Genomic DNA, 19,275 nt, shown 5'->3' with positions numbered 1-19,275 from the left:
TCTCAGAGTGCCGCAAGGAAGGTTTTTTTTGTTGTTGTTTGCTCGGCCTGGAACAGAAGCAGTTAAAAGCAGCTGGCATCTCCGGGCTCCCTGGTTACTGAATAAAAGAGCCGATGAATGCGAGCTGAGGGTCTCAGTATGGGGGGCGGGGGAGCTGAATAACCATCGCACAAAGGGGGGACTGTGTACGATGGCGCACAAAGTGAAGGTATTCCCACAGCTCCAACACTGACGGAACCAATCAACCCTGGCCAACCTCTGACCTCCCAGTTACAGATGCCAAGTGAGACCCATTACATTTGTTTAAAGAGACAATAGGGAGCAGGAGACAAAGAAATCAGAGTATAATTAGGCGACTGTAACAGAGAAAAGGATTAGCTTTAATTTCAGATTGCAGGGGGGCCAATCATTTCTGCACCGAATTCAACCGTCTCGAACTTCTCCAGGGCCCTGCGGGAAATTCCTCGGCGCAAGGCTTGTTCCCAAAGAGCCGGCACAGGCACGTTGGGCCGAATGGCCTCTTTCTGTGCTGCAGTTGTACAGGGCCTCGGTGAGACCACACCTGGAGTGCTGTGTGCAGTTCTGGTCTCCTTACCTAAGGAAGGATATACTTGCCATAGAGGGAGTGCAACGAAGGTTCACCAGACTGGTTCCTGGGATGGCAGGACTGTCATAGGAGGAGAGATTGGGTCGACTAGACCTGTAACATAGAAACATAGAAGATAGAAACATAGAAACTAGGAGCAGGAGTCGGCCATTCGGCCCTTCGAGCCTGCTCCGCCATTCAACGAGATCATGGCTGATCATCCAAACCCTAGCACCCGGTCCCTGCACCGACAGCCATCCCACCCAAGCCCTATCCCCGTAACCCCGCATATTTAATCCCCCCTAACACTAAGGGTCAATTTTTATCATGGCCAATCAACCTAACCCGCACATCTTTGGACTGTGGGAGGAAACCGGAGCACCCGGAGGAAACCCACGCAAACACGGGGAGAATGTGCAAACTCCACACAGACAGTCACCCGAGGCCGGATTTGAACCCGGGTCCCTGGCACTGTGAGGCAACAGTGCTAACCACTATGCCACCGTGCTGCATAGGAGCAGGAGTCGGCCATTCGGCCCCTCGAGCCTGCTCTGCCATTCAATGAGATCATGGCTGATCATCCAAATTCAGTACCCTGTCCCTGCCTTCTCCCCATACCCCTTGATCCCTTTAGCCTTAAGAAATATATTCAACTCCTTCTTGAATATATTTAATGAATTGGCCTCTACTGCCTTCTGTGGTAGAGAATTCCACAGGTTCACCACTCTCTGGGTGAAGAAATTCCTCCTCATCTCTGTCCTAAATGGCTTACCCCTTTATCCTTAGACTGTGACCCCTGGTTCTGGACTCCCCGACCATCGGGAACATCCTTCCTGCATCTAGTCTGTCCAGTCCTGTTAGAATTGTATTCACTAGAGTTCAGAAGAATGAGAGGGGATCTCACTGAAACATATAAAATTCCGACAGGGCTACACAGACTGGATGCAGGGAGGATGTGTCCCCTGGCTGGGTTATCGAGAACCAGGGGTCACAGTCTCAGGATACGGGGCAGGACATTTAGGACTGAGATGAGGAGGAATTTCTTCACCCAGAGGGTGGTGAACCTGTGGAATTCTCTACCACAGAAGGCAGTGGAGGCTAAGTCACTGAATATATTTAAGAAGGTGATAGATAGATTTCTAGACACAAAAGGCATCAAGGGCTATGGGGAGAGAGCAGGAATATGGTATTGAGATAGAGGATCAGCCATGATCATCAAATCAAATCAAATCAACTTTTATTGTCATTGTTAGTGCACAAGTGCAGTACAACGAAATGTAGGCTTGCGGCTCCCGAGAGTGTACATTTGGATTAAGACATTTAAACATTCAACATACATTTGGCTTGTAGTATATTAACATAAATATGACCATAATAAATTTGACCATAATAATAATATTGAATGGAGCAGGCTCGAAGGGTCCAATGGCCGACTCCTGCTCCTATTATTCTGTGCTTCTGTTTCTGATCTACGATGTTTCGCCCGGAATCTGTTCAGCTGGTCAAAAAGAACTTGCATTTCGAGGGAACCTTCCACAACCTCAAAGCGCTTTACAGCCAATGAAGTATTTTTTTTGAAGTGTGGTCACTGTTGTAATGCAGGATACGCAACAGACAATTTGCGCACAGCAAGCTCCCACACACAGCAATGTGGTAATGACCAGATCATCTGATGTTGGTTGAGGGATAAATATTGGCCCCAGGACACCGGGGAGAACTCCCCCTGCACTTCTTCGAAATAGTGTCCACGGGATCTTTTACCCGAGAGAGCAGACGCCGTATCCGAAAGATGGCACCTCCGACAGTGCGGCACTCCCTCAGTACTGCCCCTCCGACAGTGCGGCGCTCCCTCAGTACTGCCCCTCCGACAGTGCGGCGCTCCCTCAGTACTGCCCCTCCGACAGTGCGGCGCTCCATCAGTACTGCCCCTCCGACAGTGCGACGCTCCCTCAGTACTGCCCCTCCCACAGTGTGGCGCTCCCTCAGTACTGCCCCTCCCACAGTGCGGCACTCCCTCAGTACTGCCCTTCCGACAGTACGGCGCTCCCTCAGTACTGCCCCTCCGACAGTGCGCCGCTCCCTCAGTACTGCCCCTCCGACAGTGCGGTGCTCCTTCAGTACTGCCCCTCCGACAGTGCGGCGCTCCCTCAGTACTGCCCCTCCGACAGTGCGGCGCTCCCTCAGTACTGCCCCTCCGACAGTGCGGCGCTCCCTCAGTACTGCCCCTCTGACAGTGCGGTGCTCCTTCAGTACTGCCCCTCCGACAGTGCGGCGCTCCCTCAGTACTGCCCCTCCGACAGTGCGGCGCTCCCTCAGTACTGCCCCTCTGACAGTGCGGCGCTCCCTCAGTACTGCCTCTCCGACAGTGCGGTGCTCCTTCAGTACTGCCCCTCCGACAGTGCGGCACTCCCTCAGTACTGCCCCTCCGACAGTGCGGCGCTCCCTCAGTACTGCCCCTCCGACAGTGCGGCGCTCCCTCAGTACTGCCCCTCCGACAGTGCGGCGCTCCCTCAGTACTGCCCCTCTGACAGTGCGGTGCTCCTTCAGTACTGCCCCTCCGACAGTGCGGCGCTCCCTCAGTACTGCCCCTCCGACAGTGCGGCGCTCCCTCAGTACTGCCTCTCCGACAGTGCGGTGCTCCTTCAGTACTGCCCCTCCGACAGTGCGGCGCTCCCTCAGTACTGCCCCTCCGACAGTGCGGCGCTCCCTCAGTACTGCCCCTCCGACAGTGCGGCGCTCCCTCAGTACTGCCCCTCCGACAGTGCGGCGCTCCCTCAGTACTGCCCCTCCGACAGTGCGGCGCTCCCTCAGTACTGCCCCTCCGATAGTGCGGCGCTCCCTCAGTACTGCCCCTCCGACAGTGCGCCGCTCCCTCAGTACTGCCCCTCCGACAGTGCGGTGCTCCTTCAGTACTGCCCCTCCGACAGTGCGGCGCTCCCTCAGTACTGCCCCTCCGACAGTGCGGCGCTCCCTCAGTACTGCCCCTCCGACAGTGCGGCGCTCCCTCAGTACTGCCCCTCTGACAGTGCGGTGCTCCTTCAGTACTGCCCCTCCGACAGTGCGGCGCTCCTTCGGTACTGCCCCTCCGACAGTGCGGCACTCCCTCAGTACTGCCCCTCCGACAGTGCGGTGCTCCTTCGGTACTGCCCCTCCGACAGTGCGGCACTCCCTCAGTACTGCCCCTCCGACAGTGCGGCGCTCCCTCAGTACTGCCCCTCCGACAGTGCGGCGCTCCCTCAGTACTGCCCCTCCGACAGTGCGGCGCTCCCTCAGTACTGCCCCTCTGACAGTGCGGCGCTCCCTCAGTACTGCCTCTCCGACAGTGCGGTGCTCCTTCAGTACTGCCCCTCTGACAGTGCGGCGCTCCCTCAGTACTGCCCCTCCGACAGTGCGGCACTCCCTCAGTACTGCCCCTCCGACAGTGCGGCGCTCCCTCAGTACTGCCCCTCCGACAGTGCGGTGCTCCTTCAGTACTGCCCCTCCGACAGTGCGGCGCTCCCTCAGTACTGCCCCTCCGACAGTGCGGCGCTCCCTCAGTACTGCCTCTCCGACAGTGCGGTGCTCCTTCAGTACTGCCCCTCCGACAGTGCGGCGCTCCCTCAGTACTGCCCCTCTGACAGTGCGGCGCTCCCTCAGTACTGCCTCTCCGACAGTGCAGTGCTCCTTCAGTACTGCCCCTCCGACAGTGCGGCGCTCCCTCAGTACTGCCCCTCCGACAGTGCGGCGCTCCCTCAGTACTGCCCCTCCGACAGTGCGGCGCTCCCTCAGTACTGCCCCTCCGACAGTGCGGCGCTCCCTCAGTACTGCCCCTCCGACAGTGCGGCGCTCCCTCAGTACTGCCCCTCCGATAGTGCGGCGCTCCCTCAGTACTGCCCCTCCGACAGTGCGGCGCTCCCTCAGTACTGCCCCTCCGACAGTGCGGCGCTCCCTCAGTACTGCCCCTCCGACAGTGCGGCGCTCCCTCAGCACTGGCACTGGGAGTGTCGGCCTGGATTATGTGGTCAGAGGTGAGAGTGCTACCCACTGAACTATGGCTGACACCTGGTCTGTTCGCCTCGGCGGAGAGGTGATTAGCGATTCATCGAGTTCGATATAATATATTACCAGGCGAGTGCTGGACCTGCCAGAGGGAACAGTGAGCCTTATTTGCAGTGTCTAGACTCAAAGAGGCAATTAACAGATTAGAGCCCTTTTCTCACAATAGTAGGTGTCTTGTAAAAACCAGTAAAAGGAAATGACCTTTCTCGCAGTGCATTCTGCGTGGAAGGGTTTACCATGCGGAGGACTGTTTCGTGATGCCTTAATAAATATATTTCGAATGATACAGCACAGAAGGCCTTGGTGAGACCGCACCTTGAGTATTGTGTGCAGTTTTGCTCGCCTTCTCTGAGGAAGGATGTTCTTGCCATGGAGGGAGTGCAGCGAAGATTCACCAGACTGATACCTGGGATGGCAGGAATGACGTATGAGGAGAGATTGGGTCGATTGGACTTATACTCGCTGGAGTTTAGAAGAATGAGAGGGGATCTCATTGAAACGTATAAAATTCTAACAGGACTGGACAGACTAGATGCAGGAAGGATGTTCCCGATGGTCGGGGAGTCCAGAACAGGGGTCACAGTCTAAGGATAAGGGGTAAGCCATTTAGGACAGAGATGAGGAGGAATTTCTTCACCCAGAGAGTGGTGAACCTGTGGAATTCTCTACCACAGAAGGCAATAGAGGCCAATTCATTAAAATATATTCAAGAAGGAGTTGGATATATTTCTTAAGGCTAAAGGGATCAAGGGATATGGGGAGAAGGCAGGGACAGGGTACTGAGTTTGGATGATCAGCCATGATCTCATTGAATGGCGGAGCAGGCTCGAGGGGCCGAATGGCCGACTCCTGCTCCTATCTTCTATGTTTCTAGAAGGAGACCTTCGGCCCATCGTGCCTGTGCCGGCTCTTTGAACGAGCTCTCCAATTAGTCCCACTCTCGCCTGCTCTTTCTCCTTAGCCCTGCAAATTGTTCCTTTTCATGTCTTTATCCAATCAATACCCTTTTGAAATTCTTAAGCCTCAGGAGAAATATCGTCCCCTCGATTTGGGAGGGGGTTACATGGGGTCGAGGCACAGATCAGCCATGATCTGATCGAATGCCGGGGGGGGTGGGGAGCAGGCCCGAGGGGCTGAATGGCCTCCTCCTGCTCCCTGCCGAGCCGGCGGTGATGGAATTGACAGCCCCGCGTTTTTACGCTCCGCCAGTGCCTCCCGCACCTGGAAGACGGGAGCGGCCTGGAGCGATGGGAGCGCCAATCTCACTCGGGGTGGGAGGAGAGCGGAGGAGAGACAGCACCGCCTGGGGAAACGTCAAGCGGCGTCCCACAGGGATCCGGATTCCGTCTGACCAGGGACGCCTGTGAGGGCCCCAAGTGAGGTGTCCCCTGGGATGTGGGCATCGCTGGCAAGGCCGGCATTTATTGCCCAGCCCTAGTTGCCCTTGAGAAGGACCTAGTCTCACCTCCTAGGTAGAGTCGCCAACCCTTCAGCATTGACCCTGGAACCTCCTGGATTGACCCTGGAACCTCCTGGATTGACCCTGGAACCTCCTGGATTGGCCCTGGAACCTCCTGGATTGATCCTGGAACCTCCTGGATTGGCCCTGGAACCTCCTGGATTGATCCTGGAACCTCCTGGATTGATCCTGGAACCTCCTGGATTGGCCCTGGAACCTCCTGGATTGGCCCTGGAACCTCCTGGATTGGCCCTGGAACCTCCTGGATTGATCCTGGAACCTCCTGGATTGATCCTGGAACCTCTCGGATTGGCCCTGGAAACTCCGAGCAGAGGACTTATAAATTAGCCAGAAAAAGCAGGTGGGAGGGGCGGACTTTGGGAGAGCGCTCGGCTGGGAGAGACCGCGCCGACAATCACAGTTGAACAGCCAGCCTGCGCAGGCTGGCTAGACTCAGGCGTCAAGAGTGAATGTAAGGGTGAGGAATCAGAGAACAACCGCTGCCCGTGGAAACTGTACCCCAGTGAGAGTCAGTGTCTGTGGAACTGTACCCCAGTGAGAGTCAGTGTGTGTGGAACTGTACCCCAGTGAGAGTCAGTGTGTGTGGAACTGTACCCCAGTGAGAGTCAGTGTCTGTGGAACTGTACCCCAGTGAGAGTCAGTGTCTGTGGAACTGTACCCCAGTGAGAGTCAGTGTCTGTGGAACTGTACCCCAGTGAGAGTCAGTGTCTGTGGAACTGTATCCCAGTGGGAGTCAGTGTCTGTGGAACTGTACCCCAGTGAGAGTCAGTGTCTGTGGAACTGTACCCCAGTGAGAGTCAGTGTCTGTGGAACTGTACCCCAGTGAGGGTCAGTGTCTGTGGAACTGTACCCCAGTGAGAGTCAGTGTGTGTGGAACTGTACCCCAGTGAGAGTCAGTGTCTGTGGAACTGTACCCCAGTGAGAGTCAGTGTCTGTGGAACTGTACCCCAGTGAGAGTCAGTGTCTGTGGAACTGTACCCCAGTGAGAGTCAGTGTCTGTGGAACTGTACCCCAGTGAGAGTCAGTGCCTGTGGAACTGTACCCCAGTGAGAGTCAGTGTCTGTGGAACTGTACCCCAGTGAGAGTCAGTGTCTGTGGAACTGTACCCCAGTGAGAGTCAGTGTCTGTGGAACTGTACCCCAGTGAGAGTCAGTGTGTGTGGAACTGTACCCCAGTGAGAGTCAGTGTCTGTGGAACTGTACTCCAGTGAGAGTCAGTGTCTGTGGAACTGTACCCCAGTGAGAGTCAGTGTCTGTGGAACTGTACCCCAGTGAGAGTCAGTGTCTGTGGAACTGTACCCCAGTGAGAGTCAGTGCCTGTGGAACTGTACCCCAGTGAGAGTCAGTGTCTGTGGAACTGTACCCCAGTGAGAGTCAGTGTCTGTGTAACTGTGCCCCAGTGAGAGTCAGTGTGTGTGGAACTGTACCCCAGTGAGAGTCAGTGTCTGTGTAACTGTACCCCAGTGAGAGTCAGTGTGTGTGGAACTGTACCCCAGTGAGAGTCAGTGTCTGTGGAACTGTACCCCAGTGAGAGTCAGTGTCTGTGGAACTGTACCCCAGTGAGGGTCAGTGTCTGTGGAACTGTACCCCAGTGAGAGTCAGTGTCTGTGGAACTGTACCCCAGTGAGAGTCAGTGTCTGTGGAACTGTACCCCAGTGAGAGTCAGTGTCTGTGGAACTGTACCCCAGTGAGAGTCAGTGTCTGTGGAACTGTACCCCAGTGAGAGAAAGTGTCTGTGGAACTGTACCCCAGTGAGAGTCAGTGTCTGTGTAACTGTACCCCAGTGAGAGTCAGTGTCTGTGGAACTGTACCCCAGTGAGAGTCAGTGTCTGTGGAACTGTACCCCAGTGAGAGTCAGTGTCTGTGGAACTGTACCCCAGTGAGGGTCAGTGTCTGTGGAACTGTACCCCAGTGAGAGTCAGTGTCTGTGGAACTGTACCCCAGTGAGAGTCAGTGTCTGTGGAACTGTACCCCAGTGAGAGTCAGCGTCTGTGGAACTGTACCCCAGTGAGAGTCAGTGTCTGTGGAACTGTACCCCAGTGAGGATCAGTGTCTGTGGAACTGTACCCCAGTGAGAGTCAGTGTGTGTGGAACTGTACCCCAGTGAGAGTCAGTGTCTGTGGAACTGTACCCCAGTGAGAGTCAGTGTCTGTGGAACTGTACCCCAGTGAGAGTCAGTGTCTGTGGAACTGTACCCCAGTGAGAGTCAGTGTCTGTGGAACTGTACCCCAGTGAGAGTCAGTGTCTGTGGAACTGTACCCCAGTGAGAGTCAGTGTCTGTGGAACTGTACCCCAGTGAGAGTCAGTGACTGTGGAACTGTACCCCAGTGACAGTCAATGTCTGTGGAACTGTACCCCAGTGAGAGTCAGTGTCTGTGGAACTGTACCCCAGTGAGTGTCAATGTCTGTGGAACTGTTCCCCAGTGAGAGTCAGTGTCTGTGGAACTGTACCCCAGTGAGAGTCAGTGACTGTGGAACTGTACCCCAGTGACAGTCAATGTCTGTGGAACTGTACCCCAGTGAGAGTCAGTGTCTGTGGAACTGTACCCCAGTGAGAGTCAGTGTCTGTGGAACTGTACCCCAGTGAGAGTCAGTGACTGTGGAACTGTACCCCAGTGACAGTCAATGTCTGTGGAACTGTACCCCAGTGAGAGTCAGTGTCTGTGGAACTGTACCCCAGTGAGAGTCAGTGTCTGTGGAACTGTACCCCAGTGAGAGTCAGTGTCTGTGGAACTGTACCCCAGTGAGAGTCAGTGTCTGTGGAACTGTACCCCAGTGAGAGTCAGTGTGTGTGGAACTGTACCCCAGTGAGAGTCAGTGTCTGTGGAACTGTTCCCCAGTGAGAGTCAGTGTCTGTGGAACTGTACCCCAGTGAGAGTCAGTGGCTGTGGAACTGTACCCCAGTGAGAGTCAGTGTCTGTGGAAGGGTATCCCAGTGAGAGTCAGTGTCTGTGGCATAGTGGTTAGCACTGTTGCCTCACAGCGCCAGGGACCCGGGTTCGAATCCGGCCTCGGGTGACTGTCTGTGTGGAGTTTGCACATTCTCCCCGTGTTTGCGTGGGTTTCCTCCCACAGTCCAAAGATGTGCGGGTTAGGTTGATTGGCTGTGATAAATTGACCCTTAGTGTTAGGGGGATTAAATAGGTGGGGTTACGGGGATAGGGTGGGATATGTGTTGGTGTAGGGGTTACGGGGATCGGGTGGGATATGTGTCGGTGCAGGCTCGATGGGCCGAAATGGCCTCTATCTGCACTGTGGGGTTTCTGTGTGATTCTGTCATTCTGTGAACTGTGCTCCAGTGAGAGTCAGTGTCTGTGGAACTGTACCCCAGTGAGAGTCAGTGTCTGTGGAACTGTACCCCAGTGAGAGTCAGTGTCTGTGGAACTGTACCCCAGTGACAGTCAGTGTCTGTGGAACTGTACCCCAGTGAGAGTCAGTGTCTGTGGAACTGTACCCCAGTGAGAGTCAGTGTCTGTGAAACTGTACCCCAGTGAGAGTCAGTGTCTGTGGAACTGTACCCCAGTGAGGGTCAGTGTCTGTGGATCTGTACCCCAGTGAGAGTCAGCGTCTGTGGAACTGTACCCCAGTGAGAGTCAGTGTCTCTGGAACTGTACCCCAGTGAGAGTCAGTGTCTGTGGAACTGTACCCCAGTGAGGGTCAGTGTCTGTGGATCTGTACCCCAGTGAGGGTCAGTGTCTGTGGAACTGTACCCCAGTGAGGGTCAGTGTCTGTGGAACTGTACCCCAGTGAGAGTCAGTGTCTGTGGATCTGTACCCCAGTGAGAGTCAGTGTCTGTGGAACTGTACCCCAGTGAGAGTCAGTGTCTGTGGATCTGTACCCCAGTGAGAGTCAGTGTCTGTGGAACTGTACCCCAGTGAGAGTCAGTGTCTGTGGAACTGTACCCCAGTGAGAGTCAGTGTCTGTGGATCTGTACCCCAGTGAGAGTCAGTGTCTGTGGAACTGTACCCCAGTGAGAGTCAGTGTCTGTGGAACTGTACCCCAGTGAGAGTCAGTGTCTGTGGATCTGTACCCCAGTGAGGGTCAGTGTCTGTGGAACTGTACCCCAGTGAGAGTCAGTGTCTGTGGAACTGTACCCCAGTGAGTGTCAGTGTCTGTGGAACTGCACCCAAGTGAGAGTCAGTGTCTGTGGAACTGTACCCCAGTGAGATTCAGTGTCTGTGGAACTGTACCCCAGTGAGAGTCAGTGTCTGTGGAACTGTACCCCAGTGAGAGTCAGTGTCTGTGGAACTGTACCCCAGTGAGGGTCAGTGTCTGTGGATCTGTACCCCAGTGAGAGTCAGTGTCTGTGGAACTGTACCCCAGTGAGAGTCAGTGTCTGTGGATCTGTACCCCAGTGAGGGTCAGTGTCTGTGGAACTGTACCCCAGTGAGAGTCAGTGTCTGTGGAACTGTACCCCAGTGAGTGTCAGTGTCTGTGGAACTGTACCCCAGTGAGAGTCAGTGTCTGTGGAACTGTACCCCAGTGAGAGTCAGTGTCTGTGGAACTGTACCCCAGTGAGAGTCAGTGTCTGTGGAACTGTACCCCAGTGAGAGTCAGTGTCTGTGGAACTGTACCCCAGTGAGAGTCAGTGTCTGTGGAACTGTACCCCAGTGAGTGTCAGTGTCTGTGGAACTGTACCCCAGTGAGAGTCAGTGTCTGTGGAACTGTACCCCAGTGAGAGTCAGTGTCTGTGGAACTGTACCCCAGTGAGAGTCAGTGTCTGTGGAACTGTACCCCAGTGAGAGTCAGTGTCTGTGGAACTGTACCCCAGTGAGAGTCAGTGTCTGTGGAACTGTATCCCAGTGAGAGTCAGTGTCTGTGGAACTGTACCCCAGTGAGAGTCAGTGTCTGTGGATCTGTACCCCAGTGAGAGTCAGTGTCTGTGGATCTGTACCCCAGTGAGAGTCAGTGTGTGTGGATCTGTACCCCAGTGAGAGTGAGTGTCTGTGGATCTGTACCCCAGTGAGGGTCAGTGTGTGTGGAACCGTACCCCAGTGAGAGTCAGTGTCTGTGGAACTGTACCCCAGTGAGGGTCAGTGTCTGTGGATCTATACCCCAGTGAGAGTCAGTGTCTGTGGAACTGTACCCCAGTGAGAGTCAGTGTCTGTGGAACTGTACCCCAGTGAGAGTCAGTGTCTGTGGAACTGTACCCCAGTGAGAGTCAGTGTCTGTGGAACTGTACCCCAGTGAGAGTCAGTGTCTGTGGAACTGTACCCCAGTGAGGGTCAGTGTCTGTGGAACTGTACCCCAGTGAGAGTCAGTGTGTGTGGAACTGTACCCCAGTGAGAGTCAGTGTCTGTGGAACTGTACCCCAGTGAGAGTCAGTGTCTGTGGAACTGTACCCCAGTGAGAGTCAGTGTCTGTGGATCTGTACCCCAGTGAGAGTCAGTGTCTGTGGAACTGTACCCCAGTGAGAGTCAGTGTCTGTGGAACTGTACCCCAGTGAGAGTCAGTGTCTGTGGAACTGTACCCCAGTGAGAGTCAGTGTCTGTGGAACTGTACCCCAGTGAGAGTCAGTGTCTGTGGAACTGTACCCCAGTGAGAGTCAGTGTGTGTGGAACTGTACCCCAGTGAGAGTCAGTGTCTGTGGAACTGTACCCCAGTGAGAGTCAGTGTCTGTGGAACTGTACCCCAGTGAGAGTCAGTGTCTGTGGAACTGTACCCCAGTGAGAGTCAGTGTCTGTGGAACTGTACCCCAGTGAGAGTCAGTGTCTGTGGAACTGTACCCCAGTGAGAGTCAGTGTCTGTGGAACTGTACCCCAGTGAGAGTCAGTGTCTGTGGAACTGTACCCCAGTGAGAGTCAGTGTGTGTGGAACTGTACCCCAGTGAGAGTCAGTGTCTGTGGAAATGTACCCCAGTGAGGGTCAGTGTCTGTGGAACTGTACCCCAGTGAGAGTCAGTGTCTGTGGAACTGTACCCCAGTGAGAGTCAGTGTCTGTGGAACTGTACCCCAGTGAGAGTCAGTGTCTGTGGAACTGTACCCCAGTGAGAGTCAGTGTCTGTGGAACTGTACCCCAGTGAGAGTCAGTGTCTGTGGAACTGTACCCCAGTGAGAGTCAGTGTCTGTGGAACTGTACCCCACTGAGAGTCAGTGTCTGTGGATCTGTACCCCAGTGAGAGTCAGTGTCTGTGGAACTGTACCCCAGTGAGAGTCAGTGTCTGTGGAACTGTACCCCAGTGAGAGTCAGTGTCTGTGGAACTGTACCCCAGTGAGAGTCAGTGTCTGTGGAACTGTACCCCAGTGAGAGTCAGTGTCTGTGGATCTGTACCCCAGTGAGAGTCAGTGTCTGTGGAACTGCACCCCAGTGAGAGTCAGTGCCTGTGGAACTGTACCCCAGTGAGAGTCAGTGTCTGTGGAACTGTACCCCAGTGAGGGTCAGTGTCTGTGGATCTGTACCCCAGTGAGAGTCAGTGTCTGTGGATCTGTACCCCAGTGAGAGTCAGTGTCTGTGGATCTGTACCCCAGTGAGGGTCAGTGTCTGTGGATCTGTACCCCAGTGAGAGTCAGTGTCTGTGGATCTGTACCCCAGTGAGAGTCAGTGTCTGTGGAACTGTACCCCAGTGAGAGTCAGTGTCTGTGGATCTGTACCCCAGTGAGAGTCAGTGTCTGTGGAACTGTACCCCAGTGAGAGTCAGTGTCTGTGGAACTGTACCCCAGTGAGAGTCAGTGTCTGTGGAACTGTACCCCAGTGAGAGTCAGTGTCTGTGGAACTGTACCCCAGTGAGAGTCAGTGTGTGTGGAACTGTACCCCAGTGAGAGTCAGTGTCTGTGGATCTGTACCCCAGTGAGAGTCAGTGTCTGTGGATCTGTACTCCAGTGAGAGTCAGTGTCTGTGGAACTGTACCCCAGTGAGAGTCAGTGACTGTGGAACTGTACCCCAGTGAGAGTCAGTGTCTGTGGAACTGTACCCCAGTGAGAGTCAGTGTCTGTGGAACTGTACCCCAGTGAGAGTCAGTGTCTGTGGAACTGTACCCCAGTGAGAGTCAGTGTCTGTGGAACTGTACCCCAGTGAGAGTCAGTGTCTGTGGAACTGTACCCCAGTGAGAGTCAGTGTCTGTGGAACTGTACCCCAGTGAGAGTCAGTGTCTGTGGAACTGTACCCCAGTGAGGGTCAGTGTCTTCAGGGGAGAATGGTTGCTGTTGGTGCCGTGGGATGTGTCTGTGAACGGGCGTGGTTCTGTTTACACCCAAACGAGAAGTTTTTGCTGGAGATGAATTCGAGAATGCTGCGAATGTTTCCACACCCTGGGCTGGTGGAACCTCGCCCAGGCCGGGAATTGATCAGTGAAACAGCTGCCCTCAACACCGCTGAACTTTTCCAGATCCTGCTCACTTTAACCCTTCCCGCGCTGGTTGCTGCCAGATGTGTTATCACAAAGTTTTCAGCCTTCCAGCAACATCACTAAAACAGATGATCTGGTCATTATCACATTGCTGTTTGTGGGAGCTTGCTGTGTGCAAATTGGCCGCCGCGTTTCCTACAACAGTGACTACACTTCAAAAAGTACTTCATTGGCTGTAAAGCGCTTTGGGATGTCCTGAGGTGGTGAAAGGCGCTGGAGAAATGGGAGTCTTTTAACATAGAAGATAGGAGCAGGAGTCGGCCATTCGGCCCCTCGAGACTGCTCCGCCATCCAATGAGATCATGGCTGATCATCCAAACTCAGTACCCTGTCCCTGCCTTCTCCCCATATCCCTTGATCCCTTTAGCCTTAAGAAATATATCTAACTCCTTCTTGAATATATTTAATGAATTGGCCTCAACTGCCTTCTGTGGTAGAGAATTCCACAGGTTCACCACTCTCTGGGTGAAGAAATTCCTCCTCATCTCTGCCCTAAATGGCTTACCCCTTATCCTTGGACTGTGACCCCTGGTTCGGGACTCCCCCGCCATCGGGAACATCCTTCCTGCATCTAGTCTGTCCAGTCCTGTTAGAATTTTATAAGTTTCAATGAGATCCCCTCTCATTCTTCTAAACTCCAGCGAGTATAAGCCCAATCGTCCCAATCTCTCCTCATACGTCATTCCTGCCATCCCAGGTATCAGTCTGGTGAATCTTCGCTGCACTCCCTCCATGGCAAGAACATCCTTCCTCAGATAAGGCGACCAAAACTGCACACAATAGACGACTTATTACAACAACTTATTGCCTTTAACGTAGTAAAGCTTCCCAAGGCCCTTCATGGGAGTGATCATCAGGCAACACTTGACACCCAGCCACACAAGGAGATATCAGTACAGGTGGCCAAACACTCGGTCAGAAACGCTGGCTTTGTGTTAGATTGTTAAAGGAGGGGAGTGAGGGAGAGAGAGAGAGAGAGTGAGAGAGAGAGAGAGAGAGAGAGAGGGAGAGAGAGAGAGAGAGAGAGAGAGAGAGAGAGAGAGAGACAGAGAGAGTGAGAGAGAGGGAGAGAGAGAGAGACAGAGAGAGAGAGAGAGAGACAGAGAGAGAGAGAGAGAGAGAGAGACAGCATAATCCTGCCCATTGCACTGTACGGTAGTGAAGTATGGGGCCCGCTAAATCACCAAAGCTACACTAAATGGGAAAAACATACAATAGAAGCCCTACATGCAGAATTCTGCCGAAGCATCCTTCGCACCCAAAGGAAAACGCCAACAAATGCATGCAGAGCCGAACTAGGCAGATACCCACTGATAATAAACATCCAAAAACGAGCACTAAACTTCCTAAATCACCTCAAATCTAGCTCCCCAGACACCCTTCATTTCAAAGCCTTTCAGACCCAAGAGCTAAACCCAGAAAAGAGTCCCCTGAGTCAGCTGCTACGGAAACTAAGTACTCAGCCGGACCCTGACCAGCCCCAGACCAACACAGCCGCCCAAACACCAATCCGAGTGAACCAAATCATTAAAAAATGCAAAGAAACCTACCTGGAACATTGGAACAAAATAACCGAAAGCCAAAGCAGATTAGAATGTTACCGGGCCCTAAAAAGAGAATATAAACTGGCAGACTACCTCACGACCATCAGAGACACAAAACAGAGACAGACCCTCACCAGGTACAGACTAAGCGACCACCAACTGGAAATTGAAAAAGGCAGATACAAGAAATCCTGGCAGCCTAGAGAGAATAGAATATGCGATCAATGTCTGGCTGGCGAGGTTGAAACAGAAATGCATTTCCTCCTAAAATGCGAAAAATTCAACACATCAAGAAACATATTATTCAACAAGCTAAGCCAAACAACCCCAGATTTCAAGGAATTGGAGGATCTGTCAAAATTGAGATTAGTCCTAGGAGAAGGAGACAGACCATACCTTGGGGCCAAATATGTAACAACATGTCACAACCTGAGGACTGTTTAAAATTAAGACTGTTTAAAATTAATATTGAACGTACCAAATGAAGTACAAAGACTGTTTAAAATTAATATTGTTTAAAAGTAATATTGTATGTACCCAACAAATGTCAAATCGATTGACACCTACAGAATGTTGGAAAACTGTACCTTTTTGCTATGTAAGCTTTGGCAATATGGTTCTCTGTAAACTTTCATGCCAATAAAGCATTTTAATTGGAATAATTGGAGAGAGACAGAGAGAGAGGGAGAGAGAGAGAGAGACAGAGAGAGAGAGAGAGAGACAGAGAGAGAGAGAGAGAGAGAGAGACAGAGAGAGAGAGAGAGAGAGAGGGAGAGAGAGAGAGACAGAGAGAGGAGAGAGACAGAGAGAGAGACAGAGAGAGAGAGAGACAGAGAGAGAGAGAGAGAGAGAGAGGGAGAGAGAGAGACAGAGAGAGAGAGAGAGAGACAGAGAGAGAGAGAGAGAGAGAGAGAGAGACAGAGAGAGAGAGAGAGAGAGGGAGAGAGAGAGAGACAGAGAGAGAGAGAGAGTGAGAGACAGAGAGAGAGAGAGAGAGAGAGGGAGAGAGAGAGAGACAGAGAGAGAGAGAGAGAGACAGAGAGAGAGAGAGAGAGAGAACTGGACAAACACATCTCACCGGTAAAACAGGGGAAATCACACGTATGGCTAAAACTAGATAAAAATATAGGAATAGCAAAAAAAGATGTTTACTTATGTGCGATCTACATACCTCCAATAGATTCGCCATATTTCGAAGAGGAGTTATTTGATACTCTCCACATGGAAATCAGCCATTTCCAGGCCCAAGGAAAGGTGATAATATGTGGGGACCTAAATGCAAGGACCGGTTGTGAACCTGACTTCATAGACCCACAGGGAAACAACCATGTGTTTGGCCAGACCCCTTTAGATGTCACACCAGCCATCGCAAATCGGAACAACCTTGATCGTGAAATAAATAAAAGCGGTAGGGAGGTAGTGCAACTCTGCCGAGCCTTAGGCCTGTACATAGTTAATGGTAGGTTCAGAGGGGACTCCCTAGGGAGACTCACATACTCCTCAACTCTTGGGTCTAGTGTGGTGGACTATACAATCACTGACCTGGACCCCTGCGATATCAACGCATTCACTGTCAGGCAGCAATCCCCCCTCTCAGACCATAACCAAATAAATGTGTACCTTAAACTTTCTGCCCAAACTACAGACACAAAAAAGGAACACAGTAAGCTACATAAAATAAACCAGACATACAGATGGGCCCCAGACAGTGGAGATAAATTCATCACAGCACTAAATTCACCTGATCTCACAAGTAAAATTTCAAAATTTAAAGAAAATCTATATGAGATCACCAGAGATGGTGTAAACACGGCCATAGAGGATATAAATATGATCTTCCATGAGGCAGCTGTAAAAGCCGACCTCGTGAAACAGAAGAGGAAGCATCACAAAAGACAAAATAAAAATATGAAATGGTTTGACCACGAATGCAAAAATGCCAGAAAAGACCTGAGAAAAATATCAAACCAAAAGCATCAGCAACCAAACAATCCGGACCTACGCACTAGATACAATGAAACCCTCAAAAGATATAAACACACCATTAGGAACAAAACACAAAACTATACCCACAAAATACTCGAAGAAATTGAAAACTCCACCAATCCAAAACAATTCTGGGAAATGTGGAATAACCTGAGTACAACACAATTGCAAGCATTACCAATCCAAGATGGCGACATCTGGAGAACACATTTTGAAAACCTCTACAAAGACATCCCAAAAAACAAAACAAACCCAAGTCAACATCAGGTCACAGAAAAACTCCACACATTAGAAGCAACAATTAAAGACAACCAAAACCCTCTAGACTCCCCAATCACATGGAAAGAACTGGCCACAAAAACAAAATCTCTCCACCTAAAGAAAGCCTGTGGCCCAGACAACATCAAAAATGAAATGCTAAAGTTCAGTAATATGGAGATGCAGGGTGCGATACTCAAACTATTCAACATCATATTACGCTCAGGCTGTTTTCCCGATATCTGGTGCCAAGGACTAATCTCCCCCATATATAAAAGTGGAAACAAATCAGACCCAAATAACTACCGCGGCATCTGTGTCAACAGTTGTCTAGGGAAGTTATTCTGCAGTATTCTAAATAGTAGATTACTTGATTTTCTTAACAAACATAATATCCTCAGAAAAAACCAAATAGGCTTTCTTCCAAAACACCGCACCCGACCATATCTATACCCTTCACACCCTCATTGAAAAACATAAACACCAAACAAAAAATGGGAAAATATTCGCCTGTTTCATCGACTTCAAGAAAGCCTTTGACTCTATATGGCACGAAGGGCTCTATTATAAACTTCTTCAGTGTGGAATAGGGGGCAAAGTCTATGACCTTATTAAATCAATGTATCTGAAAAACAAATGCGGGGTCAAAATTGGAGACAAACGCACCGATTTCTTCACCCAGAGAAGAGGCGTCCGGCAGGGCTGCAATTTGAGCCCGACCCTGTTCAACATATACATAAATGAATTAGCAGACATGCTGGAGCAAAGCGAGTCACCAGGTCTCCGTCTCCTGGATGGAGAAGTGAAGTCCCTGTTCTATGCGGACGACCTGGTTCTCTGCTGTCCTCCCACAGAACAGGGATTACAGCAACAACTAGACCTACTCGACAAATACTGCCAAAATTGGGCTCTAACAGTAAATCTAAAGAAAACCAACATCATGATTTTTCAGAAAAGACCCAGATGTCAGGAAAACAAATACCAGTTTACCCTCAGTGATACCACTATAGGACACACTATGAGCTACACCTACCTTGGTCTAACTATTACAGCATCAGGGAGCTTCAGCATAGCAGTGAATGCACTAAAAGAAAAAGCCCGAAGAGCCCTATATGCAATAAAAAGAAAATTCTACAACATCCAAATCCCAATCAAAATCTGGCTCAAAATTTTTGACAGCATAATCCTGCCCATTGCACTGTACGGTAGTGAAGTATGGGGCCCCGCTAAATCACCAAAGCTACACTAAATGGGAAAAACACACAATAGAAGCCCTACATGCAGAATTCTGCCGAAGCATCCTTCGCACCCAAAGAAAAACGCCAACAAATGCATGCAGAGCCGAACTAGGCAGATACCCACTGATAATAAACATCCAAAAACGAGCACTAAACTTCCTAAATCACCTCAAATCTAGCTCCCAGACACCCTTCATTTCAAAGCCTTTCAGACCCAAGAGCTAAACCCAGAAAAGAGTCCCCTGAGTCAGCTGCTACTGAAACTAAGTACTCAGCCGGACCCTGACCAGCCCCAGACCAACACAGCCGTCCAAACACCAATCCGAGTGAACCAAATCATTAAAAAATGCAAAGAAACCTACCTGGAACATTGGAACAAAATAACCGAAAGCCAAAGCAGATTAGAATGTTACCGGGCCCTAAAAAGAGAATATAAACTGGCAGACTACCTCACGACCATCAGAGACACAAAACAGAGACAGACCCTCACCAGGTACAGACTAAGCGACCACCAACTGGAAATTGAAAAAGGCAGATACAAGAATCCTGGCAGCCTAGAGAGAATAGAATATGCGATCAATGTCTGGCTGGCGAGGTTGAAACAGAAATGCATTTCCTCCTAAAATGCGAAAAATTCAACACATCAAGAAACATATTATTCAACAAGCTAAGCCAAACAACCCCAGATTTCAAGGAACTGGATGATCTGTCAAAATTGAGATTAGTCCTAGGAGAAGGAGACAGACATACCTTGGGGCTAAATATGTAACAACATGTCACAACCTGAGGACTGTTTAAAAG

General features: G+C 51.4%; 1 protein-coding gene across 1 annotated transcript in view; it reads right to left on the bottom strand.

Moving 5' to 3' along the window:
* Nucleotides 1–359: 359 nt before the first annotated feature.
* The window catches only part of mpdu1b (mannose-P-dolichol utilization defect 1b), a 79,279-nt gene continuing 60,363 nt past the window's right edge, over nucleotides 360–19,275 (bottom strand). Inside the window, exon 7 of the mRNA XM_085977579.1 lies at nucleotides 360–700. Within this exon, the coding sequence (XP_085833705.1) occupies nucleotides 695–700 (6 nt within the window). The 3' untranslated portion in view covers nucleotides 360–694. The remainder of the gene's footprint in view (nucleotides 701–19,275) is intronic.

Source organism: Somniosus microcephalus, unplaced genomic scaffold (genome assembly GCF_052327205.1).
Source record: "Somniosus microcephalus isolate GS21.2 unplaced genomic scaffold, FLI_Smic_1.0 unresolved_chr4, whole genome shotgun sequence".
NCBI classification, from domain to species: Eukaryota; Metazoa; Chordata; class Chondrichthyes; order Squaliformes; family Somniosidae; genus Somniosus; species Somniosus microcephalus.
Note: the sequence above shows the minus strand (reverse complement) of the source record. Positions and strands in the feature narration are given on the sequence as shown.